General features: G+C 45.2%; 1 protein-coding gene across 5 annotated transcripts in view; it reads left to right on the top strand.

Annotated features, from left to right (window-relative positions):
* Positions 1–7462: 7462 nt before the first annotated feature.
* The window catches only part of SETX (senataxin), a 58812-nt gene continuing 39463 nt past the window's right edge, over positions 7463–26811 (top strand). For 2 of the 5 annotated variants that reach the window (XM_070430392.1, XM_070430396.1), the window contains exons 1-7: positions 7463–7517; positions 8390–8472; positions 15187–15376; positions 17511–17718; positions 22124–22233; positions 24317–24536; positions 25298–25417. In XM_070430392.1, coding sequence (XP_070286493.1) covers positions 8423–8472; positions 15187–15376; positions 17511–17718; positions 22124–22233; positions 24317–24536; positions 25298–25417 — 898 coding nt within the window. In that variant the 5' untranslated portion in view covers positions 7463–7517; positions 8390–8422. Of the gene's footprint in view, positions 7518–8389; positions 8490–14995; positions 15076–15186; positions 15377–17510; positions 17719–22123; positions 22234–24316; positions 24537–25297; positions 25418–26811 lie in introns of those variants that run through there. The other 3 variants (XM_070430393.1, XM_070430394.1, XM_070430395.1) reach the window with 3 other exon arrangements.

Raw genomic sequence — 26811 nt, forward strand, 5'->3', positions numbered from 1 at the left:
CCACCCGGATGACCATTTGGGACCACACTGTGACACCCACTGGTACCAGGCCAGCCAATGCAGGTGCGATGCAATTGGTCGGGGGCCCGGCCATCACCCCATGATTGCCCCGCAGAGGGAGGCCCAGGCCACCGACCGGCGGCGGACTGCGGCGGGTGGGTGGGGCCTCCCTCTGCGAGGGACACCCGGGTCCCAGGTGCTGGCAGCCAGAGGGAAGCCGGTGCCAGCAGCTGGGGGAAGGAGGGCCTACTCGTGCACAAATTTTGTGCATCAGGCCTCTAGTTGTGCAGTAATGTTAAATGCTGACAGGTTTGGTTAACATAAGAATTTGTATATTTTCTTGACTTTGTAGAAGTAAAAATATAAAGGAAATTGTGTATATATAGAACCATTAAAATGTGTAGGAAGAAGTAAGTCCCAGGGTGGCTGGTTTTTCTCTGGGCGGTGGGTTGTGAGTATAGAGGGTAGACCCTTGATGCTAAAGGAGAAAATGGGCTGCCGTCTAAGGGATCTGCAACGGAAGGCGAAGCTCAGAGGGAGGTGCGTTTCACTTTTTCACGTTAAAGGCTAATCCAGCTGCTCGGCCTCCGAGGTGTGGCTTCTCCAGGGTCCACATCAGTGTTTGTCCACACGGCCCCTGGCCCCGGGCGCCTTCCTGCAGCCTCGTGTTCCAGCAGCCCAGACACCCATTCCGAGGAAGAAAGGCGTCTCCTGTGGCTCCTAGGTCCTGGGTTTTGTCCCTAATGCCCGGCTCTGAGCGCTCACTGCACGGGGAAGCAGGGGCTTCTGGAGCTGAGATTTAGCACAGCTGCCCTTGAATGGCAGAGAGGGTCGCTACCCAGGAGAAAGGGTGCCCTCCGAAGAAGAGGTGAATGGACTGAGGAAGCAACCACAGAGGAGATGGCAGTGACTTGTCTACATTCACTGTGCTATGCATTTGACCCAATAAACATGTGTACTTGGTCAAAGTGATTTTTATAGCTCTCCCCTATATCTCCCACACGCCTCTGGCCATACTAATGTTACCTTTGCTCAACAACCTTTTTGTCTTTAAGAATCCAGGGTGTGGGAGGGGCCACTGGCAGTGTCAGATGCCAGTGCAGGAGGGAGGAGGCTGCGAGGGAACCATGGCTTTGGTTTGGGATGTGCTGGGAAGAGAATGGACAGAGAGAAGAAAAAGCCACTAGAGATACGGATTTGTTTGTTATCTCTATGAAATGGACAACCCCAACTTAGAGGGTGAAAGGGTGGAGGAGGAACCACATGTACTGTCTGACTTGGGAAGAGAAGAGGATTCAGGAAGTGAACAGAGATAAAAGAGGAAAAGAAACCTATCTCCAGGAAGCCAGACCAAGGAACAAATCCAGTGGTTGCCCAACAGTCTCCACTTGGGATTATTTCAGTTCTTGTCCCAGTTCCTGGTCATGTGACACTTTTCAATAAGCATGCTTTTTAGCTATTGATCTGCATTTACAGACTTAGTTATGCAACTCAGAGGCCAGGACTCTGCAGTGGAGAGAAGGTTAAAAAAAGGGGTGTCTCCCTCCCAGAACCATTCCCCACCCACCCCCAAAACGCTGAGGGTCCTCATGAGACTTGCAACCAGGTAGCCGTGGGCAGTGGCGGCTGGTCCCGGGCTAACCCGCTGAACCTGCAGGCATGTTGATCACACACAATGAGCTAAGATGCAGCCATGAACAGTGAGGTTTGGTGCCTGTTTTCTCAAAGGTACCGCAACCCAACACGTTCTGAGCACCACCTCCAGGTCATCTCCTGGAATCTACACCACAGTCACAGTTCTTCAGCCTCCACAAACAACACATCTGCCCACTCCGCCTAGCCAGTGGCCAGAGTCCATTGTTACAATCCCTCTCCCTGCACACCCTCCGCTCTCCACCCTCCCTCTGTGACACTTGTCTGTTCAAGGCCCCAAACCTGGTGAGCCCTTCCACCTGCCTCCTACCTGCCCCCAAAGCTCTGTATTCCTTGAAGGAAGTCACACAGCTCAGCTGGCTGGTTCACTTTAATGACTGTAGACCTCAAATGGACACATGACGTTACCAAAGGAGCTGGCTTTAAGTCTCTTGTAGGCTTGCTTTTCTTTTTCTTTTTAAATATATATTTTATTGATTCTGAGAGGGAGCAAGAGGGAGAGAGAGAAGAACATCACTGATGAGAGAGAACCATTGATGAGCTGCCTCCTGCACGCCCCACACTGGGGATCGAGCCTGCAACCCAGGCATGTGCTCTGACCGGGAATGGAACTGTGACCTGGTCCATAGGTCGACGCTCAACCACTGGGCCACACCAGCCTGGCTAGGCTTGCTTTTCTTTTCCTGATATGAGCTATTTTAAACATTCTCCCTCCCACACCCTCCTCTGCCCTGTTCATGACTCATTGAGAACACTAAAGCCATCAGGCATCGATTCCCCTGTCCTCCACCGAACAGGTCAATCTACCCCCACACAGTTTCTCCCACTACATGCCGATTCCCTTCACCTGAGCCCCTTGCCTGGCCCCTGACGTTAGATCAGAGAATTTGATCCTTTGCTGATTCGTGCTCCCAACTTCTAGGTGTTCTTGCCCTTCGGGGCTGCTTTGAGGGCCTCCTCACCTGCTCTGATGCCTTCAAACAACAAGTCCCTGCTGACGGCTCCCAGATGGGTGGCTACAGCCAGAGTCGCAGTCTCGGAGGCATCTGCCTACTTGCCGTCTACATTCAGGTGTCTCACATGTCAAGTCCAACTTGTTACAACATTTTAGTCCCCACACGACTCCAGGCTTTCTCATCTCAGCCTGTGGCAGCACTTTGCTGCCTCTTCTCCCCGGTACCCCCCACATCCAGTCCCTGAGAAAACACCCCCTAGACTCGGTCTGCCTCCACCGCACAGATCCTGCCGGTTACACATCAGCCCTTCTCCAATCTGGACTCCCCACATTTGCAACATGGCTCCCATTACTGCCCTGTTTGGGAACCTTGACGTGGTTTCCCCCGAATTTGGGGGAATGTTTGTCATAATGTCTACAAAGATTGCACGCAATCTTCCACCGCTTATCTTCCCAACACTATCTCAGGCCCCTGTCCCCCTGTCCCCACACAAAAACTTCTTGCCCCGGCTGGTTTGGCTGAGTGGATAGAGCGTCAGCCTGCAGACTGAAGGGTCCTGGGTTTGATTCTGGTCAAGGGCATGTGCCTGGGTTGCAGGTTTGGTCCCCAGTGGGGGGCGTGCAGGAGGCAGCCAATCAATGATTCTCTCTCATTGATGTTTCTATCTCTCCCTCTCCCTTTCTGAAATCAATAAAAATATGTATTTTTTAAAAAACAACTTTTTCTTATTTTATTTTGTATTGGTTTCAGGTGTACAGCATCATGGCTGGACAGTCATACTTTACAAAGTGTTGCCCCCATATTTCCAGGACCCACCTGGCAGCATGCACAGTTATTACAATATTATTGACTATATCTCTGATGCTTTAATTTCTTCGCTGTGACTATCTGTAACTGCCAATCTGTACTTCTTTAGCCCTCCACCTTTTCACCCACCCCCTCCTTCCCTCCTTCCCCTTTGGCAACCACCAGCCTCTGTGTCTATGCGTCTGTTTCAGTATAAAAAAATTTTAAGGGAAAAAAAGGAAACCCATCAGTATAACCCACTGTGTGAACAAAGAATAAAAACTATTTGCATTTGATGAATCCCAAATCCATCCCATAAAAACAGCAGCTTCCCCAGCCTGAGAAAGAGTAGCTGCAAACCCTGCAGATTTCCTTCTGAAAGTGAAACTCTGAGATTGAGGAACACTTCTCAGCATTGTCGTCAGTGCAGTCAAGCAAGATATGAAAGTAGACGGACACAGACTGGAAGTGACCTGAAACTGCCCTTATCCACAGATGGCGCGATTGTGGATGTAGGAAACCCAAATGATCTATTGAGAATTATTGCAGTTGAGTGAAGTTGCTAGAGACCAGATCAACATACAAAAATCAATCCCATGTCTATATCAGTGGCAAACAAAATTTAAAAATTTTTTAATCCTCACCCGAGAATATGTTTTTATTGATTTTGAGAGAGAGGGGAGAGAGAGAAACATTGGTTGGTTGCCTTCTCTACCTGTCCTGACTGGGGATCGAACCCAAAAGGTACGTGTCCTGACCAGAAATCGAACCCATAACCTTTTGGTGCACAGGATGCTCCAACAGAGCCACCCACCGGCCAGGGCCAGAATTAGGATGTGTGAACAAATCTATATTACAATTCTATGCTGACGTAAATTACTACAAATTTAGTGGCTTAGAACCACACATGATTACCATCTTGCAGTCCTGTAGGTCAGGAGTCCGGTAAGTCTTTTTAGAAAAAAAGTCCCCATAAAAGACATACTGATTCCCAATAAGCACACGACCGGACGTCCCACGTCCTTAGCTGTCGAGGAAGCACACACGGTGCACGTTAGTCACGGGGACGCCCAATGCCCGAACGTGGACGACTCAGCGGGAAGTGTGACATGGCAGCTGACGGGACTGAAGGTGCCAGAATCCCTTCGGGGAAACGGCAAGTCCTCGTGATGTGAGGCACGCGCCTCCTCGGATCCAGAAATTCTGCTTCTTGCTCTGTACCCAAGTGAACGAAGATGCACATCCATTAAAAGACGCCACAGCAATGCTCGCGACAGCTCGTTCTTAGCAGAACACGGGATACCACCCGACAGCCACCAGGCGAGTAAAACAAATAGCAAATCCTGGGGTTACTCCTCCCGACACCCCACTCCGCGGTGACAGTGCGTGGCGGCCACGTGGGGCGCAGTGGGCTTCCCGCTGGACAGAGGCGGCAGCATCCTGGGGCGGGAGGCAAGTCGGGCGTTTTATTGGGGGTCATTGTATGCGAATGACAGCAAGCGGACAAACATGAATGGACTGAGGCCAAAGTGAGGAGGAGGAGGATGAAATCAATAGAAAGTCTAACAAAAGTCTCAGCAACACGTTAGGAGGGAGCCGTTTCTAACTCGGAGAGAAATGGTCGATAACCAAAGGACGACGAGGAGCAGTCATACTGGAGAAGGACTGGGGTTTTGACGTGAAATCCGGACACGCCGGGAAGCAGGGGTCGTGGTCCTAACCACTGAGCCACAGCCCAGGAGCTGTCTGTGCGCGGACAGCTTACAGCTCAGAGGTGGGGAAAGATCGACTTTGCCCTTCATCTGCCGACCCTAAAAGTGTGCATGACGTGGCCAAACAAAACCAGTCCTCGGAAAGCAGCTTTCACAAACTCAACACCATGTCACCAACCTTCCCAGAGAAGAGCATGATCGCTGTTTCCTGTGAAAAACGACCTCCAACCTTATTGTCGAGGTCAAGTACATGAAGCCAAAATACGTAACTTTTATACCGTTGTGTTTGCAGCTTATGTATTGTGTTGTTGTTGTCGATGGGGGGTCTGGATTTTAAAAATACCTGTGGAGGTTTTCTTAATTTAAAAATTGTAATCGGTGCCATTCATTCCAGATAAATATTGATTTCATTCCCAACTTTGCATTCAGATGTTTCCTTGCGGTATTTTTAAGCACGTCCTCCAACTGCTTAGGCTTCGGGCTCTGAAAGTCCTGGGTCGATCGCAGGACGAACCGTGGAGCGGGAGAAGCAGTTTGCAGGAAAATGCATCCAGGTGAGAACCATGCGAAGTCGCACAGTCGCTCACAGCTCAACACGCATGTGGAGCCAGGAGGCCGGCGGCTCAGGGGCCGGTGCTTCTTGCCTTCGTGGGCGCTTTCCTCAGAAACATCCAACATCCTACGTCATGGCCAGAGGGTTATAAACACAAACACATCACTAAATAGGAAAAGACTTTCAGCCTGAAATTCCGGTTGTTTTCCTGCACGTGCATGTCTCCAGCGAAGGCCCTGGGCAGCTTTCAGGGCCCGTTCCCCACGCCGGTCAGCAGCTGGCGCTCCAGCCTCCTCTCATCCGCTTCCACGACGGCCGCCTGGGAAACAGACACTCGGCGGCCTTTTCCTTGCCACCTCGTCTTTCAAAAAGGTCATCGTTGCCCTGACGGGTTTGGCTCAGTGGATAGGCGTCGGCCTGCGGACTGAAGGGTCCCAGGTTCGATTCTGGTCAAGGGCATGTACCTTGGTTGTGGGCACATCCCCAGCAGGAGGCAGCTGATCGATGTTTCTCTCTCATCGGTGTTTCTAACTCTCTATCCCTCTCCCTTCCTCTCTGTAAAAAATCAATAAAATATATATTTTTTAAAAAGTTCATTGTCGCCAGCCATCCAGGTCTGTCTTGTTTCAAGTCTTACATCAACATACCATCTACAAGGGGACGCGTGTACAACTTATAATGCATTATTGCTGGAAACAGTTTTCTAACGCAGGAATACCGGCCCAACTCGTTCACGGAGTAGAAACGTGGAGAATAACGGTTTTCGGTTTTCGCCTCGTGCTCTCAGGTCCAGGGCCAGCTGGGCAAATTAGCATAACGGCCATCAGAGTAGCACAACGGTCATCAGATTAGCATAACGGCCATCAGATTAGCATAACGGTCATCGGATTAGCATAACGGTCATCAAATTAGCATAACGGTCCTCCCTAAGCCACGCCCCCTCACTGGGACCTTTTTCTCCCGTTCTCAGCCGCCCACTCCTCAGTCTTCGGTTGAAGTTCGCCTTGGTAGGACCGTCGCCCAACCTGCCCGAGGGGCCCACCGCAGACCCTTTCCTTCACAGCGCTGGTCAGTATTCGTAATTATTTGGGTTTTCTGCCTCGTTAGAGTGAAAGCCAGTGGTGGTTCCTCAGCAGCCAGCTCGGTCGCAGGTGTTAAAAAACAGGCGTGACGTTTTCTGGTGGTGGTTTTCCTGTGATGCTCTGTGTTGTGTTTCTTTGCAGTCCTTCAACGTATCCTTTTTCTGAAATACAAAGTATATGGACTCCCCCGAATTTGCAGGACTTAATGCATCCTTTTTCTGTCATCCAAAATATATATATGTTCCTCCAGATACCTGTTGATTGCATATTAGGTCTTTAAAGGAAACCTAACAAAGGGGGAGAAATCCCTTCGCGGGCCGCAGCACACCCTCCTGCAGCACCTGAGGCGTCGGGAACCGGAGAGGACAGCGGGACGCAGAAAGGTAGGCGCCCCAGTCCACGGGGCACGGGGAGGTCGGGCCGCATCCTCTCTGCGAGGCAGCGGAAGCCGTGGGCAGGGCCACGTGCCCTCCTCGGCGGCTGGCTCCGCCCCCACTGCGCGGGCGCTCCCGATTGGTCTGCCCCGCATCCCGGAAGTGACGTCAGCACCAGGTCTAAGGGTTCCCCGGCCGAGCTGGGCGCGCCTCTCCCCCACGCCCCGCCCCCCGCGCACCACAACAAAGTGGCGGCGGAGGCGGGGCTTGCAGCCCGCAGGCGGCGCGCAGGGGCCGGACCTTCGCTCGCGGCGTCAGTGGGTTGGGTGGCGGTGTGCGACCGATACTTCCGCCCTCGCCGGCCTGTGGAGCGGAGGCATGGAGGTGGGCTAGCGGCCGAGGTGAGGCCCTCGGGGTGAGGAGAGCGGCGGCTCGGGGTCGCACACGTGAGCCCGTGCGCGGCTGGTGTGCGCGGGGCCGGGTGGGATAGCCGTCGCGGCGCGTGGGGTCCGGGCGGGCGGGGGGAGGGGCGGCGCGAGCGCGGCGGCTCGGTCGGTCGCGGCGCTGCTGGCGGGAGCACCCCGGTGGTGCCTGGTGGGTCGTCCCCCGCTGTCTCCTGCACCCCGGGGTCCCGGGCGCTGAGACCCCCTTCTCCTCCCTTTCCCGCGTCTGCAGAGCGGAATCGTCACCTATTTTCGGTCCGGGCGTGGCGTAGGGCCTCCGGGGGTCAGGGGGCGGGTCCAGCTGCAGAGAGTCTTGGTCCTCTCGACCCCCTGCGTTTCTCCTGCCCCGGAGGCTCTCCGGGCGGGGAGTGCTTCTTCCTAGTGGTTCCTGCTCCACCTGTTCCCAAGTCTGGCAGCAGAGGAGCTTTGCCCACCCCCCTCACCTGCGGCCCAGAGGGAGCAGGCACGAGGCTCGAAGGGAACAGAACCCTTGGGTTAGAAGGAAGAGTTTGACATTTAAAGTGAGAGATGAGTTAGTGACTGACACCCGCGGGCTGCGCTTGCTCATTTGGGGAACTTACAGACTGCCCAGCTGTTCTGAGTGGGCCAGTCCCGGTGGAATGAGTCCCCCGCCCCACCCCGTGGAGGCAGGATCGCAGTTGCATCATCTCTACAGTATTTGTGTGCCCACAGGCAAGTTGTCTAATCTGTGAGCATGAGCTTTTCCATCAAACGGTGACTTCTGGATCCACTTCATAGGATTGATGTGAAACTCAAGTAAGATCTTGTAAACTGCTTAACCGTTTTTTACTTTTTCTTTCTTGTTTCAGAAATGTTCTTTTGGGACCAGAGTCTGGGTATATATGAGTGAAAATCCTCACCCAGGAATCTCGACTGAGAGGCTCACATCTCTGTAAGCCATTAGCCCAGGTATTAATTTTTTCAGTCACCTAATACGTGCCAAAAGGAAAAGTGATTAAACAGAAGAGATCCTTGCCCTGCAGATTCAGAATTGCTGAGAACAACAGCTCAGCCCAGCATAGAAGTGAAGTGATAGAAACAAAGGCCTGAGATCATGGAGAAGGAGGTCATCAAAGACAAAGCAGAAGGGAGAGTACGGGTCAGACAAGCCCCAGATATGATGACGCTCAGGGATGGGTTGGTTGCACATGGTTAGTTCTCAAATCTGGCTTTTTATCAAAAATCACTGATGGAATTCTTTGAAAAAATTTAATCTGAATTTTATCAGTATCATCTGCCCCCCTTTTTTTTTTTTTTAAGTTTGTTTGGTGAGTTTGATGTACTTTCAGGATTAAGAACCAGGGAAGAGTATGAAGGGTGGGTGCTCCAGGCAGATGGATGAGCTTCCATAAAGGCAGGGAACGCCAACACCGTGCAACACCATGAAGCATTTTCGGGAGAGCAAGTGAGGGTTTGGAATGGCAAGAGATGATGCTGAAGCTAGATCACGCAGGGCCTTATGTGCTGAGCTCAGAAGCTTGAGGTTGATCCCAGGACTTCAAGTGACTTACTCTGGAGGAGTCATCTGTGCTTTCAAAGCCCAGCTGTTTCCTTGCCCGTCGGCAGCATTTGGAGGAAGAATTGGTGGTGGATCAAAACGAGACAGAAGAATCCCATTTAGGCTTCTATAATCCAGACAAATAATGAGAATGTGTTCAAGTTAGGTGGTGGCAGTCTCACTGAGTACAGATGTAATTAAGAAGGTGGACTCTGGAACTCAGAGAGATGGGGGCTAAGGGAGAGTACAAGATAATTTCCAGGCTACTGGTTTGGAAACTAAAGGATAGTGATGCCATGAATATAGAAAATACTGTATTTAAGGGAAGGACTTTGTTCTTTTCTTGTTCTGTTTACTTTGAGGTGCCTGTCAGATGAGTAGAGATCACTGTGCAGTTGGATATTGACTATATCTTTGTGGATTTCTAGGCTAGGCTAGCATTTATTGAGTAGCTGGACTATAGTTAAGCATTGCATTATGAGTTTTACATACATTCTCAGTCTTTGGGAAACTTCAAAATAGGTAGTAGTTGAAGCTGTGGTTTGAGGTAGGTCACCCAGAAGGAGGTTACTAAATGAGGTTAGAGTCCTGAGGGCAACCTCTGGAAACGGATGCTTACAGAGGCAAAAGGAAGAGGAGATTATGAGGAAGGTTGAGAAGAACTGAAAGGGAGAATCATGTTAAAACTATAAAAGAATGTGGACAATAAAATGTTACTTGTGCAGATTAAATTTTTAAATGTGCAAAAGAAAATACTGGCCATGCATTCCTTAGCTAAGACAACACGATTCTCCTTTCAGTTCTTCTCAACCTTCCTCGTAATCTCCTCTTCCTTCTGCCTCTAAAAAAATCCTGCTTTTGAGTGTGGAAGTAGCCTGGCACTCTGAGTGAAATAAAGAGCAGTCTCCATAATTTTCTTTTTTTAAAATATATTTTATTGATTTTTTACAGAAAGGAAGAGAGTGGGATAGAGAGTTAGAAACATCGGTTCAGCTGCCTCCTGCACACCCCCCACTGGGGATGTGCCCACAACCAAGGCACATGCCCCGACCGGAATCAAACCTGGGACCCTTCAGTCCACAGGCCGACACTCTGTCCACTGAGCCAAACCAGTTAGGGCCGTACATTTCTTAATGGAAGGGTCGTTTTGCTGACTGCTCTGTTAACATGTGACAAAGTTATTGTTTTACTTCAGTCCCTTAATTTTTTCAAAGTTTCGGTTTTTGCTGTCAAGTCATGCTCATAATAATTGATGTTTGAGAAACCTCTTAAGTTTCACTTTCTATTCTTTTTTTTTTTTTTTTTAAATATATTTTATTGATTTTTTACAGAGAGGAAGGGAGAGGGATAGAGAGTTAGAAACATCGATGAGAGAGAAACATCGATCAGCTGCCTCCTGCACATCTCCCACTGGGGATGTGCCCGCAACCCAGGTACATGCCCTTGACCGGAATCGAACCTGGGACCCTTGAGTCCGCAGGCCGACGCTCTATCTACTGAGCCAAACCGGTTTCGGCTTCACTTTCTATTCTTAAATCAGCATTCACTCTGCATGTTGAATTAGATCACCAGAAAAACAGCTTCTGTGGATTTTCAACTTCCTGGCATTGTGATGGCCTTTTAGATTCAAGAAACTCTGCTTTGAATGAAATGATTTTAAATTCCGCAGAAACTAATACTATTCAGTGGTACTTGGTGTCCCTAGTTTGCAGCCCCCTTGGTAAGGTGTAGGCACTAATGAAATGGAATGGGATTAGAATCGCCTTTCTAAGGAAAGGCGGGGCTCTCCAGCTGAGTTAGTAGCTTTCTCTGTTTTTAAATGAGGACTGTGTACCTCATCATGTTATCTTTTTGCTCAGTTTTTCAGGAAGCTCCTAATTTAGGACTTAGTGAAATTAAATTTATTTTATTTTATTTATTTTAAATATATTTTATTGATTTTTTACAGAGAGGAAGGGAGAGAGATAGAGAGTTAGAAACATCGATCAGCTGTCTCCTGCACATCTCCTACTGGGGATGTGCCCGCAACCCAGGTACATGCCCTTGACCGGAATCGAACCAGGGACCTTTCAGTCCGCAGGCTGACGCTCTGTCCACTGAGCCAAACTGGTTTCGGCATTAAATTTATTTTAAATAAGTTTGGATTGCTATCTCTTTTTAAATCTCCTTTTTAAATGTCCTTTTTATTTGTAGTACTTAAATATTAAAAGCTGCCCTGAATTATTTTTGGGAGCATGAAGAAAGTACACAATTAATACTTAATGAATTCAGAAAATTCCCAAGACAAATACATATATTTGATTATAAGTACATATTTATGTATAAGTCTTTAATCATGAATACAAGAAGGAAGTAAGGAATTTTTCTAAAATATGAATTTATTTTCAAGAACTGGCTCCCAGCTGGTGTGGTTCAGTGGTTGAGGGTAGACCTATGAACCATGGTTTGGTTCCCCGTCAAGGCACATGCCTGGGGTTTCAGGCTCGATCCCCAGTAGGGAGTGTGCAGGAGGCAGCCAATCAATGATTCTCATCATTGATGTTTCTCCCTCTCCCTTCCTCTCTGAGATAAATATATACCTATATCGATATATATATATATCTTTTTTTAGAGGCCCAGTGCACGAGTTCGTGTACCAGTGGGGTCCCTCAGTCTGGCCTGCAAGATTGGGCCGAAACCGGCTCTCTGACATCCCTCAAGGGGTCCTAGATTGCGAGAGGGAACAGGCCAGGCAGAGGGACCCCACAGGTGCACAATCAGGGCTGGGAAGAGACGTGGGAGGTTGGCCAGTCAGGGAGGGACTGCAGAAGGGCTCCCGGGCTCCAAGGTGTGTACGGCCCGTCTGGCTCAGTCCCAATCGGCTGGACCCCAACAGCAAGCTAACCTGCCAATTGGAGCAACTGGTCAACGGTCTGCCCCCTGGTGGTCAGTGCATGTCACAGCAAGCAGTTGAGTGGCCTTAGCATATCATTAGCATATTATGCTTTGATTGGTTCAATGGGCGACCAGACATTTAGCATATTAGCTTTTTATTATATAGGATATTTTAAGGACTTGCATTATGCCACAAAAGCCTCAGCAGTAAGATATAATTTCTGTTAAGATGTCATCTGGCTCTGGCTGGTTTTTCCCAGTAGTTGGAGCATCACATCCATGGTTCTCTCTGTCTCTACCTTTCTCCCCCTTTCCCTCTTTCCCTCCCTCCCTCTCTCCTTCCCTTATACTCTAAAAACCAATGGAAAAAAATATCCTCGGCTGAGGATTAATCACAACAAAAAGATGTCATTTGATTTTTAGGGTAATATGCATTCAAAACTGCCAAGTTTCTTTACCCAAGTATTCAATTCATTTTTCTTAACCTTTTTTTGTCCCTTCTCTCCCTTCCTGAAAGGAAACAGTTGAGACATTTCTGTGTATTTCCCATGAATTTTAATACTAGCAATGTAGTATATATCTGTGCACGGTATGTATATGTGTGCTTTATATATAAAAAGAATAGGACTGACCAAATTTTATCTCTTTGAGAATGACATCACCCCTGATGAGAATGTATGGTTAGGTCAGTGGTCGGCAAACTGCAGCTCGGCAAACTGTGGCTTGCGAGCCACATGTGGCTCTTTGGCCCCTTGAGTGTGGTTCTTCCACAAAATACCGACTTCTGCACATGGGCCACAAAGTTTCAATCACACTGTATGTGCACGTCCACACACGGTATAGTTCACTTCATAAACTAGATGGACCTAACCCCGTGGACTGCAAAACGTAGCTTGCAAGCCACATGCGGCTCTTTGGCCCCTGTAGAGTGGCTCTTCCACAAAATACCACGTGTGGGCAAATTCATGTGCATCCGTACTTTGTAAACAAGAGAAAACCCTTCTCTGTGGGAGTGGTTGGTATGGGTTAGTACTTACGGATTTTCATGTTTCCAGGGATTTCTTGAATGTGGCTTTTGGGAGTGTAAAGGTTTCTTGAGCTTTTGACTCTGCCTCAGTACTTCAGGAGAACATGCAAAATCCATGCTTTGGAAACATGGAGAGTTCTCTGTCTGAATATTTTCCTTCAATACTAGTGGCCCGGTGCACGAATTCATGCACATTGAACAGAAATTAATTAGAAGAAATATTTTTTTCTTTTTTTAAAAAATATATTTTATTGATTTTTTACAGAGAGGAAGGGAAAGAGAGAGTTAGACACATCGATGAGAGAGAAACATCTGTCAGCTGCCTCCTGCACATCTCCTACTCGGGATGTGCCCGCAACCCAGGTACATGCCCTTGACCGGAATTGAACCTGGGACCTTTCAGTCCGCAGGCCGATGCTCTATCCTCTGAGCCAAACCGGTTTCGGCAAGAGGAAATATTTTAATATCGCTATTTGCCCTTTATAATAGAAGTGTCAACCAAATCCATGATCAACAATGACAGATCGAAACACACACATGCCATTGGCACCAGCGAGAGCTTTATACGTATTGTGCATGTGCGAGTCGATTAGTCTCTTACAGATACAGAATAAACTTGCTTAACCGTTTGAGTCGCGCTGCTGAGATTTTATGTTGAGAAAACCCAGCACATTTTGAACATTGTGGACAGCTGACGGTGCGTTACCAATTGTCGAAGTAGCGCGCTCAGATTTACTGACGCAAGTACATCACACAGCTCCTTTTAAAGTAAATCTAGATTAATTTGATACTTACCTTTTGCGTTGCTTCGTCTAATCATTTTGAAATACACAATTATTAACAATGAAAAACACTTACGGAAGAATACGTCCGATCACTTTGCAAACTGCAATAAATGTGACGGAGCGATGAGAAAAAGACGAGAATCACATTACCTAACACATGCAAGAAGAGCTCTTGCTCCGATTGGGATTCATCGATGTAAAAGAAACAAAGCGCTGTCGCGCTGCTTGGTATTTCTCGACATAAAATAAAACAAGCGCTATCACGCTGTTTGGGTCTTTTCGTACTCATTTAGAGAAAGCGCGGTTGCGCTGTTTGGGATTCTTCGACAGTGTTTTTTCAATACCCCCTGGGACTCAAACGGTTAATTAGAACTGCTTTCTGATTTAGCTAAACTTTTTCTAGCCCAAGGAAGTGCACCAACTTCTCTTTCAGATAATTGTTAGCAACACAGCAGTAAATATCAACATGAAGCAGATTATTATTGTAGATTACACAGGGAGAACAAAGGGTAAAATACTGAACTGCAGCAGTGTTTGACTATATTCTGCTCAGCGAGAAAACCTGAAGTCATTTTCAAGGTCCACCATTTCTTTTTAGTTGGGTCAAGTTTCTGAGCTTTCTAAATGTCTGTTTTCTGGCTAATGAAAAGAAAATAGGACTCCACCGAGTTTCCTATCTACCTACTCCAGGACTTCTGTGAGGATCAAATGAGATGAGGCACAGGAAAACACTTCACAGACATTTGGTTAAAGTGTGAAATGTTTGCACCTGGCTATAAAGCAAGTCATGTTCCTGGGCTGAAGAAACTGCAAGGAGGCTAGTTGCTAGGGAGAGGAAGTTGGGTGTTGCTATGTGACATCATTACCTAGACCAGAGGTGGGCAAACTCATTAGTCAACAGAGCCAAATATCAGCAGTACAACGATTGAAATTTCTTTTGAGAGCCAAATTTTTTAAACTTAAACTATATAGGTAGGTACATTGTTATTAACTTAATTAAGGTACTCCTAAGGCTTAGGATGAGCCACACTCAAGGGGCCAAAGAGCTGCATGTGGCTCGTGAGCCGCAGTTTGCCGACCACGGACCTAGACTGTCAGACACTTAGCATATTAATCTTATATATGTAGATGACATAGTTTTGAGCCTTTTCTATAGCACAACTGTATTGCCTTATGATGTTTACAACTAACAAAGTTGCTTTCATTTTATTATATTTTTCATGTGTCAAAGAAAGTTTTGAGGAGTGGGCTCAGATTTGAGTTAGTCCATTATTGACAGCTGGCCAGCAGGTGGTTCTCAATGTGGTTGAGGTACGTTCTCAGTTGAGGGTGATGGTCATTTGAGGAAATGTACCCATTCTTCACACAGAATAGGCCTAAAATGTTGTTTTGTTTATCTTTAGTCTTTGTTTTGTTTCCTAGATCCAGGTACATAATGAGCACATGTTGCTGGTGTACGCCAGGTGGCGTTTCCGCCATTGAGTTCCTACAGCACTATGCATCCAGGACCCAGTCCAGTGAATTCCAGACAGCAAATGAAGACCTCTGCTACTGCTTAGAGTGTGTGACCGAGTACCACAAAGCAAGGGACAAACTGCCATTGTTGCATGAGGTAATTTACATTACAGGGGAATGTTTTTCGGAGCTTGATAACTAGGAAGAGAATAAATTTGAACTCTTTAGAAGCATTCAGGGAACTGATAATTTAAACTTTAAAGGCTGATACATACCTCTAGTACCTAACTCATTCCCTGCTATATAGTAGGTGCTGAATCAGTGGCCATTAACTGGTGGAATTGAATTAAAACCTAAAACAGAATTGTATGACCTCTCACTTTGAGTCATCCCATATAATAAAAGGCTAATATGCAAATTGACCGAATGGCAGAACGACCGGTTGCTATGATGTGCACTGCCCACCAGGGGGCAGATGCTCAATGCAGGAGCTGCCCCCTGGTGGGCAGTGCACTTCCACAGAGGGAGCGCCACTCAGCCAGAAGCCAGGCTCATGGCTGGCAAGTGCAGAGACGGTGGCAGGAGCCTCTCCTGCCTCTGTGGCAGCACTAAGGATGTCCAACTTATGGCTTAGTTCCGTTCCCCTTGGGGTAGTGGGACTAAGCCGTCAATCAGACATCCCCTGAAGGCTCCCGTACTGCGAGAGGGTGCAGGCTGGGCTAAGGGGCCCTTTACCTCCACCCCACCCCCAAAGTACCTGAATTTTGTGCACCAGGCCTCTAGGTTTTTTGTTTGTTTGTTTTTTAAACATATTTTGATTGATTTCAGAGAGGAAGGAAGAGGGAGAGAGAGATAGAAATATCAACAATAAGAATCATTGATTGGCTGCCTTTTGCACACCCCCTACTGGGGATTAAGCCTGCAACCCAGGCATGTGCCCTTGACCAGAATCAAACCCGGGACCCTTCAGTCCACAGGCCGATGCTCTATCCACTGAGCCAAATCGGCCAGGACCTCAAGTTATGATATAAAACAATTTTATGAAATGAAGTGATGTATGGGGAGGGGGTTGGTTCATGTCAGTTTATCAGTATATTTGACAGTGTTATAAATTCATGTGTCTGAATGGCTTGGGCTATGTTTTTATTGATTTTTTTCTCTTCATTTTTAAATGGGTAAATGGTATAAACCTCTGAGCACAAGCACATTTTCTAGTCATAGTAAGCCAAAGTAACACATATTTAAAAATGTAGCTTTGAATATTTGGTTTATTACATTTATGTGATGAAAAATAGAACACTGCCCTGGCCTGTGTGGCTCAGTTGGTTGAGTGTTGTCTCATGCACTCAGGGGCACAGGTTCAATTCCTGGTCAGGGCATATGCCCAGATAGTAGGCTCAAGCCCCAGTAGGGGGCAATTGATGTTTCTCTCTCTCCCTCTCTTTCTAAAATAATCAACAAAAACATATTTTAAAAAATAAAACGCAGACCATAGAGGTGACGTATATAGAGGAAGAGGTTCGATTCCTGGTCAGGGCATGTGCCCGGGTTGCGGGCTTGATCCCCAGTGTGGGGCATGCCGAGGCAGCTGATCAGTGATCTCTCTCATCATTGATGTTTCTGTCTTCCTTTCTCTCTGAAATCAATAAAAAAATATTTTTAAAAATGACTGAAGTAATAACAAAAAATAATATTTGTAAGCAAATGATGGTTAGAAGCATTTTAAAATTAACAGTGTGTTAATTTTCACATATGACATATGGACTGGAAATTTTACCTGTTAAATCTTAAATCGAGGTCCGCAAAATTGAGGGTTTACTGTGCTCATTCATGTATCATAAATGTGGCCGTAGTGACTTTTTCTTCAAATAAATCTAATATGTGATGTCTACTTTATTTTTTAACATTAAATACCAAACACAGATTTGGCTTCCTTTCTTTTATCTTTACATATTTCTTTATTGATTTCAGAGAGGATGGGAGAAGGAGAGAGAGAGAGAAACATCAGTGATGAGAGAGAATCATTGCTCATCTGCCTCCTGCACACCCCCTGCTGGGGATTGAGCCTGCAACCCTGGTATGTGCCTTTGGCTGGAATCGAACCTGGGACCCTTCAGTCTGCAGGCCCGATGCCCTATCCACTGAGCCAAACCGGCAAAGGCTGTGATGTCTACTTTAAAATTCTGCATCTTTATGCTTAGGAAAAGGCTTTCAGAAAGATCATGACATCCAGTATATTTTGTTGATATAACAAGATATAAAGCACACTGCCCATTCTTCTTTTCCTGTAGGTTTTATGGGAATTAGAAACCTTACGTCTCATAAATCACTTTGAAAAATCTATGAAACCAGAAATGAAAGATGATGAATTATATATCATAGAAAACGATGGAGAGGAACAACCGTTTGACTTCACTGGCCAAGACTTTGAGAATAAGCTTCGAGTTCCTCTTCTCGAAATCCTGAAATACCCTTATCTGCTTTTACATGAGCATGTTAGTGAGTATCTTGGATGTTCTACAGGTTGTATCAGTTTTATTATTTCAAGGATTATAAGAATCTAGGCTTATTTATATGAAAATCTGTTTGTTAAACATATAGTTAGGATATTTAATATTTTTCCCAACATTTTGTCATCAAAGTTTCCAAACATAAAGTAAATTATGTAGTAAACACCATGTATACACCACATAGATTCCACGGTAGTGAACATCTTGCTGTATTTGCTTTATTATATGTTTTATTCATCTCTTCATTCAGTTCATTTTTTTCTTATGTTTTTCTCAACCTTGGCAGGATTGACTTTTTTTTTAAAATACATTTTTATTGATTTCAGAGAGGATGGGAGAGGGAGAGACAGAAACAGCAAGGATGAGAAAGAATCATTGATCAGCTGCCTTCTGCACTCTCCACACTGGGGATGGAGCCTGCAACTCTGGCATGTGCTCTGACCAGGAATTGAGCTGTGACAACCACTGAGCCATGCCAGCTGGCCAGCACTATTGACATTTTAGGCTGGATTATTCTTCGTTGTGGGGCTGTCCTGTGCACTGTAGGATGAGTACCAGCATCTCTGGCCTCTGTCTGCTAGATGCTGTAGTACCCCACTCTCCCCCGCCCCAGTTGTGAAAACCAAAAATATCTCCAGAAAGTACCCAGATGCCTCTTAGAAGTTGGGGGCAGGGCTGTGGAAAGGCAGAATCTGTCTGGGAACCACTGGCTGCAGTAATTTTCAGTAATCACTAATGTTATTTTCAGTAATATTATTTTTTAACATTAAATACCAATTGTTTGGTTGCCTAGATTTTGGTCGTTTATGTTTGCATTTTTTTTTTCAGGCATCAGTATATTTCTTTTTCTTTTTTTTAATTAAATCTTTATTGTTCAGATTATTACAGTTATTCCTCTTTTCCCCCCCATAGCTCCCCTCCACCCGGTTCCCACCCCACCCTCTGCCCTAACTCCCCTGCCCCCCCCACTGTCCTCATCCATAGGTGTACGATTTTTGTCCAGTCTCTTCCCGCATCCTCCACACCCCTTCCCCCCCTCCGAGAATAGTCAGTCCACTCCCTTTCTATGCCCCTGATTCTATTATAATCACCAGTTTATTCTGTTCATCAGATTATTTATTCACTTGATTTTTAGATTCACTTGAAAATAGATGTATATTTGTTGTTCATAATTTGTGTCTGAACCTTTTTCTTCTTCTTCCTCTTCTTAAAGGATACCTTTCAGCATTTCATATAATACTGGTTTGGTGGTGGTGAACTCCTTTAGCTTTTCCTTATCTGTGAAGCTCTTTATCTGACCTTCAATTCTGAATGATAGCTTTGCTGAATAAAGTAATCTTGGTTGTAGGTTCTTGGTATTCATCACTTTGAATATTTCTTACCACTCCCTTCTGGCCTGCAAAGTTTCTGTTGAGAAATCAGCTGACAGTCTTATGGGTTCTCCCTTGGACTGTCTTTCTCTTGCTTTTAAGAGTCTTTGTCTTTTGCTCTTGGCATTTTAATTATGATGTGTCTTGGTGTGGTCCTCTTTGGGTTCCTTTTGTTTGGGGTTCTCTGCGCTTCCTGGACTTGTAAGTCTATTTCTTTCACCAGGTAGGGGAAGTTTTCTGTCATTATTTCTTCAAATAGGTTTTCAATATCTTGCTCTCTCTCTCCTTCTGGCACCCCTATAATTTGGATGTTGGTACGCTTGAAGTTGTCCCAGAGGCTCCTTACACTGTCTTCGTATTTTTGGATTCTTTTTTCATTTTGCTTTTCCGGTTGGGTGTTTTTTGCTTCTTCGTATTTCAGATCTTTGACTTGATTCTTTCGATCCTCTAGTCTGCTGTTGGAAGTCTGTATAATATTTTTAGTTCAGTCAGTGTATGCTTAATTTCTAGTTGGTCCTTTTTCACAACCTCGAGGGTCTCACTAGACTTATTGAGGATCTCATTAAATTTATCGGCATTCTCACTAGATTTCTTGAGTATCTCACTAAGTTTATCGGCAGTTTCTGGAAAATTCTTGAAAAACCTTAAAAGTGTGGTTTTGAACTCTATATCCAGTAGTTTGCTTTCTTCCATTTCTGTCATTTGTGACCTGTTTCTTTGTCTCCGCATTTTTTATGCTTCCCTGTGTTGATAGAGTGGCTTTCTGTGCTAGGTGTCCTATAGGGCCCAGTGGCTCAGCCTCCCCAATTACCTGAGGTGGACACTCTTGGTGCACCCCCTTGTGGGCTGTGTGCACAGTCTTGTTGTAGTTAAGCCTTGATTGTTGGTAGGTATCACTGGGAGGAATTGACCTCCAGGCCAATTGGCTGTGAGAATCAGCTGTGTCTGCAGTGGGAGAACTTCTGGGCTGGAGACAGACTTGCTTCAGTGGGGCTTTGGTGCTCACTGAATCTGCCCCCCTGAGTGTGTCCCTTATGGATCCGAGGAGTTGTAATCTGGATGGTCACACTCTGACCACTGGGTACACTGGCTCTTGGATCGCTAAGGAGGTGCTAATTTAGCCTCTGCCTGAGGCTACCCAGCAGGAGCTCAAGCTGCTGCTGAAGGAATGCAAGCTGCTGTGGGGCCTTGGGCCAGCTGCAGTTGGTTAGGTAATTTTCAGATTGCAAAGGGCCAGGCCTTTCATATGGAAAAGCCAGCACACAGTTTGGGCAGGGTCCTAGGGGATCAACAGGGCGGAGCAAGCAGCTATGGCTGCTCCTCAGTCCTGCCCTAAGAGGCCCCGCTTCTCAGTGTCCCGTAATCGCTGCAAGCACCTCTGAGAGAAAGTCACCCTTGAGGTCTGACCCATGCCAGACAGCCTAGCCTCTCCCATGTGAGTCTGGGTCCCCAGAGATTCGCCCAGAACTGGAGTTCAGAGCAGTCAGGAGCTTGAGACTCCCTTCCGATTGAAAAAGACAACCGTGTCCTCAGCCTCCAGCCTTTTCCGCGTGCGCCTCCGTACCTCTGCACTTTACTTCCACACCGCACCTCCTCTGAGTCTCGGTATGCTTTTCTCTTTCCTTCTAGTTGTAGAATTTCCACTCAGCCAGCCTTCCTGTGGTTCTGGATGATGTCCATTTTGTCTTTTAGTTGTATTTTTTTTTTTTAATATATTTTATTGATTTTTTACAGCAATTTCTGGTGTTTACCTATGCCACCATCTTGGTTTCCTCTCTATGTTTGCATTTCTTAATATGAATCTATTAAAAGTAAAAGACATTTTCCTGCTTTATCATATCTAACAAAATAACACATTTAATATCTACTCCATATTTACATTTTTCCAGCAGTCACAAAATAATGGTTTTTGGCTGGTTTGTTTAAATAGAGTCCAGTCAGGGATTCATACATTACATTTGGTTCTCCTTTCTTAGATCTCTTGTAATCCAAAAGAGCATATTCATGCACACATGCCCACACACCTTTTCGTTGGTGTGGCTCTTTTCCTCCTTAAGTGACTTGTTGAGACTGGAGTGGCTCTATAGAATAACGCACATTATGGATCTTTCTCATTGCTTTCTTGTGATGTTTTTTAACTTAACGTCAGTAAGGGAAAGTTGATCTAAAGATTTGGTTAAATCTAAATACATTAAAATAGATTTAAAAATCTATAAATTCCAACAAGTCATTTTTAGAATATTTATCGAAGAATACTACATCCAGGAAAATATGTAAGCTTGATATTTTTTCACAACTAAACACAGCTTTTGTGGCCACCACTCAGCTAAAGAAATGATGTCAGTGCCCCAGGAGCTCCCCTCATGCTTTTCAAGCCATTATCCCTCCTCCCCAAGCCTGCCACTGCCAATATTCTTTGAAGCTTAACAAACTGAAATTGCTTCATCTGATAGAGTGAGTGTATGAGTCTATTTTGAAAGAGTAATGAAGACATTTCCTTGAAGTAACAGGGGTTAGAACAGTGCTCACATAGTGGAGCAGTGTAGTGTCCAGATATCAACCAGGTGTATTTGAGGAATTTAGTGTTTGATGATGGTAGCATTTCAAACCAGTGGAGAAAATGGATGTTTTGATAAATGAGAGCAGGACAAAATAGCCAATGGGGGTGAGAGGAAGGGAAGCTGACTTTCCTTATCGTTCCAGTACCAGATAAAGTCCACATGAGTCAAAATGTAAAATGCTATCGGAATTGGACCTGTAACCATACTTCTAAGAGGATACCCAATGGAGATAATTTGCCAGGAGTAAAAAATAAAAAAAAAAGTATATACTAGTAAAGTCAGAATAATTCATAGGAACCGTACTGGGATCAGTTATTATTTCAGATAGGTACATAGTGTTCCTCCATTTACAAGGGACAGGTTTTCATTTACTTACAAAACAAGTGAAGGGGCCAGATTTAAGTACTCTCGGTAAGTTGATAAAATGTACATCTTATGTGCACTGCCTTATTTTTCTATTTAGATGAGTTATGTGTCGAAGCACTTTGTCGGATGGAACAAGCCAATTGCTCCTTTCAGGTTTTTGAGAAACAGCCCGGAATCTATTTGTTTTTGGTCCATCCCAACGAAATGGTGAGTATGAGTGTTAGACGATGGAAGGACATACGATATTTTTGCACGTGTAGATAGCTGTATGAGAGGCTTCCATGTGTATTTTGTTTAAAATGTTTGTCAGAATACCTCTGACAGGTGCTGCTTCAGCTCAGAAGACAAAGAAGAGAGTAATGTTACCTCTTCCAGGGCAGGACCTGAGCCAGAGCAGCACTGCTCTCTCCTGCTCTCCTTGTCTGCCGGCCCCACTCCAAACACATGGCAATGCCAGTTACAGTGATAGAAAAGTTATTTTACTCGTAGGTGCGGGTGTGGGGAGGGCCAGGGATGGGAAGTCAGTTCCTCAGAGCTAGGAATGAGGACCAGGAATCAGAACAAACTGCGGCAGGAACCGCAGCCGAGAGCGCCAGGGTGTCGACCCTCCATGGAGCTTGTTGCAGAGGTTTTTCTCTTGAGGTTCCTCTTTTCACTTTTCTTCCCTTTTTAAAATGTTCTGTTATGGAAAATTGCAAAAATACAAAAGTAGGGTGGTATAGTGAACCCCTGTATATTCATCACTGAGCATCAATTATCAATATATGGTCGATAGTATGCTCCCCTTTTGGATTCATTGGAGCAAACCTGAGACACCAGAGCATTTCATCCATAAAATGCGTCAGAACATGTCTCTAAACGATAAGGACTTGGTTGCAGGGTTATGTCCAGCTAGTTTTCAGGTGGTTCTTAAGGATGGTAGTTTTATAATTTAGCTGTAATTTTGATGTGGTGGTGGGAGGAGGCAAGCATAGCATCTCCCTACACTGACATTGGGAAAAAAACAAAACAATACCATCCCCACACCTAAAATAACTATTTTTGTTGTTAATTCTCACCCAAGGATATTTTTTCCATTGATTTTTTTTTAAGTTTTTATCTTTACTAGAGGCCTGGTGCATTAATTTATGCACGGGTGGGGTCCAGCTGGCCTGCCCTAATTGGCTGATCTGTCTGGGCCGGCCGGGGGAGGGGCTACGGGTGATTGGCTGGCCAGCCCTGTCCCTGGTCGAACTCCCGGTCGAACTCCCAGTTGAGGGGACAATTTGTATATTAGCCTTTTATTATATAGGATTTTATTTTTTAATAAAAAAAAAATTGATTTCAGAGAAGAAAGGGGGGAGAGAGAGAGATAGAAACATCAATGATGAGAGAGAACCATTGATCGGCTGCCTCCTGCACACTCCCTATTGGGGATGTGCCCTTGACTGGAATCAAACCCGGGACCCTTCAGTACACAGGCTGATGCTCTATCTGCTGAGCCAAACCAGCTAGGGCTCCATGATTTTTTTAGAGAGTAGAAGGGAGTGGGAGAGACATAGAGAATCTTCAATGTGAGAGAGTAACATCGATTGGTTGCCTCCCACACTCGCCCAAACTGGGGCCGGGGTTGAGCCTGCAACCCAGGTATGTGCCCTTGACCCTTCGGTTCGTGGGCTGGTGCTCTAGCCACTGAGCAACTGGCTATGGCTCTTGTGTTTAAAAACATTTTTAAAAATATATTTTTAATGATTTCAAAGAGGAAGGGAGAGAGAGATAGAAACATCAAAGATGAGAGAGAATCTTTGATTGGCTGCCCCCTGCACGCCCCCACTGGGGATCAAGCCCATGGCAGGGCATGTGCCCTTGTCTAGAATTGAACCCGGGATCCTTTAGTCTGCAGGTGACAGACACTCTGTCCACTGAGCCAAACCAGCCAGGACTCTTTTGTCTTTTTAAAAAAATAGATATTTTTGTCTTTGTCTTTTTAAAAATTGATTTGAGAGAGAGGGAAGGGAGAAGGAAAGGGAGGGAGGGAGGGAGGGAGGGAGGGAGGGAGGAAGGAATGAATATCTATTTGCTGTCCCACTAATTTGTACATTCATTGGTTGGTTCTTGTATGCACCTGACCAGGGGTTGAGCCCGTAACCTTGGCCTGTCTGATGACACTCTGATCAGCTGAGCTACATGCCCAGGACGTAGTATTTTGTGTCTTCTAAAATCTGCAGGGAACCCTATTATCTTCAGTAGATGTTTGGTGTGTGGAGACAATTATTTGTTGAATGAAGTGACGAATGTGTTGTGCTTATAGGTTCGTCGTTGGGCTATCCTGACTGCAAAAGGCTTGGGAAAAGTGGACAGAGACGATTATTATGACTTACAAGAGGTTTTGACTTGCCTTTTTAAAGTCATTGAGTTGGGGCTTTTAGAAAATACAGACATTTATACTACTACTGTCCTTGAGAAGGGTAAATTGATCATCCTGCCTCCACACATGTATGACACTTCCAACTACAAAAACTATTGGTTAGGTAAGTATTGTCACTACACAAATATCCTTAGTGTTTTCCTGTAGTTCTTATGAGTATCCTGCAAAGGAAGTGATCTCTTTTGATAATCTTATCAAAGTTGCTAAATACAGGATTTCATAGTTTCCAATTCTTTTGTCATCAAATTGACATAACTACACACATCTTGTTTTTAAATATTCTAGAAACAATCTGTGTAAGAAATACATTTTCAAGTATAGCAAATATTTTGTTTGAAACTATATTAGATATAAAAAATATTGATAAAGTAGTTGACTTTGATAGGGTTTGATCTAGTTTAAGAAGGCTTAATGCCTCTTTTTCCATCTGTAAAATATTTCCTGATAGGAAGAGATACTAGCTTTGGTTTTCAACAAGTTCTAAGCTGACTCAAAATAGTTCCACCCTACTTTATTGAATTTAAGTCTTTCAGTCATGAGTCCTATTTGGCAGTGGTTGGTACGTGAAATATGGTGATCTTAAAATTGAAGCCATCTTAGACATGAAATATAGATTGTGTGGTAGTCATCTTAGAAATTGTTTTCTAACCAAATTCATACCATGATCCCGTTTTATTCTCAAATTAGTCTGAAGTCCTTTTACTTAGGAATAGATGTCTATGAAGACATCGGAGTTAAATGTTAGAGGAACTGGGTTCTGCTTTGCTTCATCTTTCTGCCTTGCTATTCTTTGCCACCTGAATGAGAGGAAGCATGAGGGTGGTCCTACTTATCCATTAAAGAAACCCGTAAACAATCTTGCAGGGATTTGCATGCTGCTGACCATTCTCGAGGAGCAAGCCATGGATTCACTGTTGTTGGGCTCAGACAAACAGAATGATTTCATGCAGTCAATACTTCACACCATGAAGAGGCAGTCAGAGGGTAAGACGCTTGCTTCGCTAAGTGCTGTTGAATGCTCTGATGGTGACGCACTTTTAAAATACTGGTGTCACTGCAAGAATTGTGTGTACAGTGTGGAGAAAAAACATTTTATGGGTTAGTTCACAGATTCAGAATCCTAAATGGGAAGGGACCTTTAGAGTTTAATTCAACACCTTTCATAAAAGAAGAGATGGAAGCCCAGGGAAGTCACTTTTCCTGTTGAAACACCCAGTTAGTGGTCGAATTAAGAGTAGACTCTATAGGAGATAAATTTCTAATGGCAACAGTTAAAATTGTAGAGAAAGTCTCCCTGCCCCACTGTTTTTCTTTTCTCCTGGTTCTTCATTTCATTTTGGTTCTCTATTGTTTCACTGTCCAACATGGTGACTGCTAGCCAAATGTGGCTGTTTAAATTACAATGAAAGTAAAAATTTAGTTTTTCAGGCCTCTCGTTGTATTTCAGGTACTTAGCCTCATGTGCCTGGCGGCTTCTGTACTGAGCAGTCAGTACAGCTACAGAGCATGTCCATCACCACAGGACCTGCGCTGGCAGGCTGCTCAGAGAGTCTAGAACAGCCGTGGGCAAACTACGGCCTGCGGGCCCGATCCGGCCCATTTGAAATGAATAAAACTAAAAAAAAAAAAAGACCGTACCCTTTTATGTAATGATGTTTACTTTGAATTTATATTAGTTCACACAAACACTCATCCATGCTTTTGTTCCGGCCCTCCGGTCCAGTTTAAGAACCCATTGTGGCCCTCGAGTCAAAAAGTTTGCCCACCCCTGGTCTAGAAAATAGGTCTGAACCATGTAGTCATGTTTATCATCAGACCAGCTTTCTTTCGCTCATGGTTGTATTAAGGGAGGATTTGTGCTTAAGTGTTTCTAATCTTGTCTCCTTTATGAAGGACTGAATCACTAATAAAGACCACGCAGCCAGATCCTACAAAAACATTGTGAATTTAATTTTCCCACTTTGACTTCCCTTTAGGCAACCTCAGTGTGGACATAAACTCATTTGTGGGAGATTCTAAAATATTTAATGTTATTCTTTCTTGCTAGATTATTCCTAATTAAGGTTTTTATGAGTTTGTTTGCCGGCATTTACTACATAAGTTGTTCATTTCTTTTTGAATGCCTTGCACATATAATTTTGTTTTCTCTGTTAATCCCGCTCCCCTAACCTTTAGAATGACATACTTCTGAAACCTTTATTAATTGTCTTCACCTAACTGATGAAATTCTTCCTTAATTTGACGGTTTACGAGACATGTGTCAGCTGTAGTAGAGCTTAAGAAAGTATATGAGCCCTAGCCGGTGTAGCTCAGTGGATAGAGCGTTGGCCTGCGGACTGAAAGGTCCCAGGTTCGATTCCTGTCAAGGGCACATGCCC

The sequence above is a fragment of the Myotis yumanensis genome, unplaced genomic scaffold (assembly GCF_028538775.1).
Source record: "Myotis yumanensis isolate MYYU_CA2020_CCGP unplaced genomic scaffold, mMyoYum1.0.hap1 SCAF_12, whole genome shotgun sequence".
Classification (NCBI taxonomy): Eukaryota; Metazoa; Chordata; class Mammalia; order Chiroptera; family Vespertilionidae; genus Myotis; species Myotis yumanensis.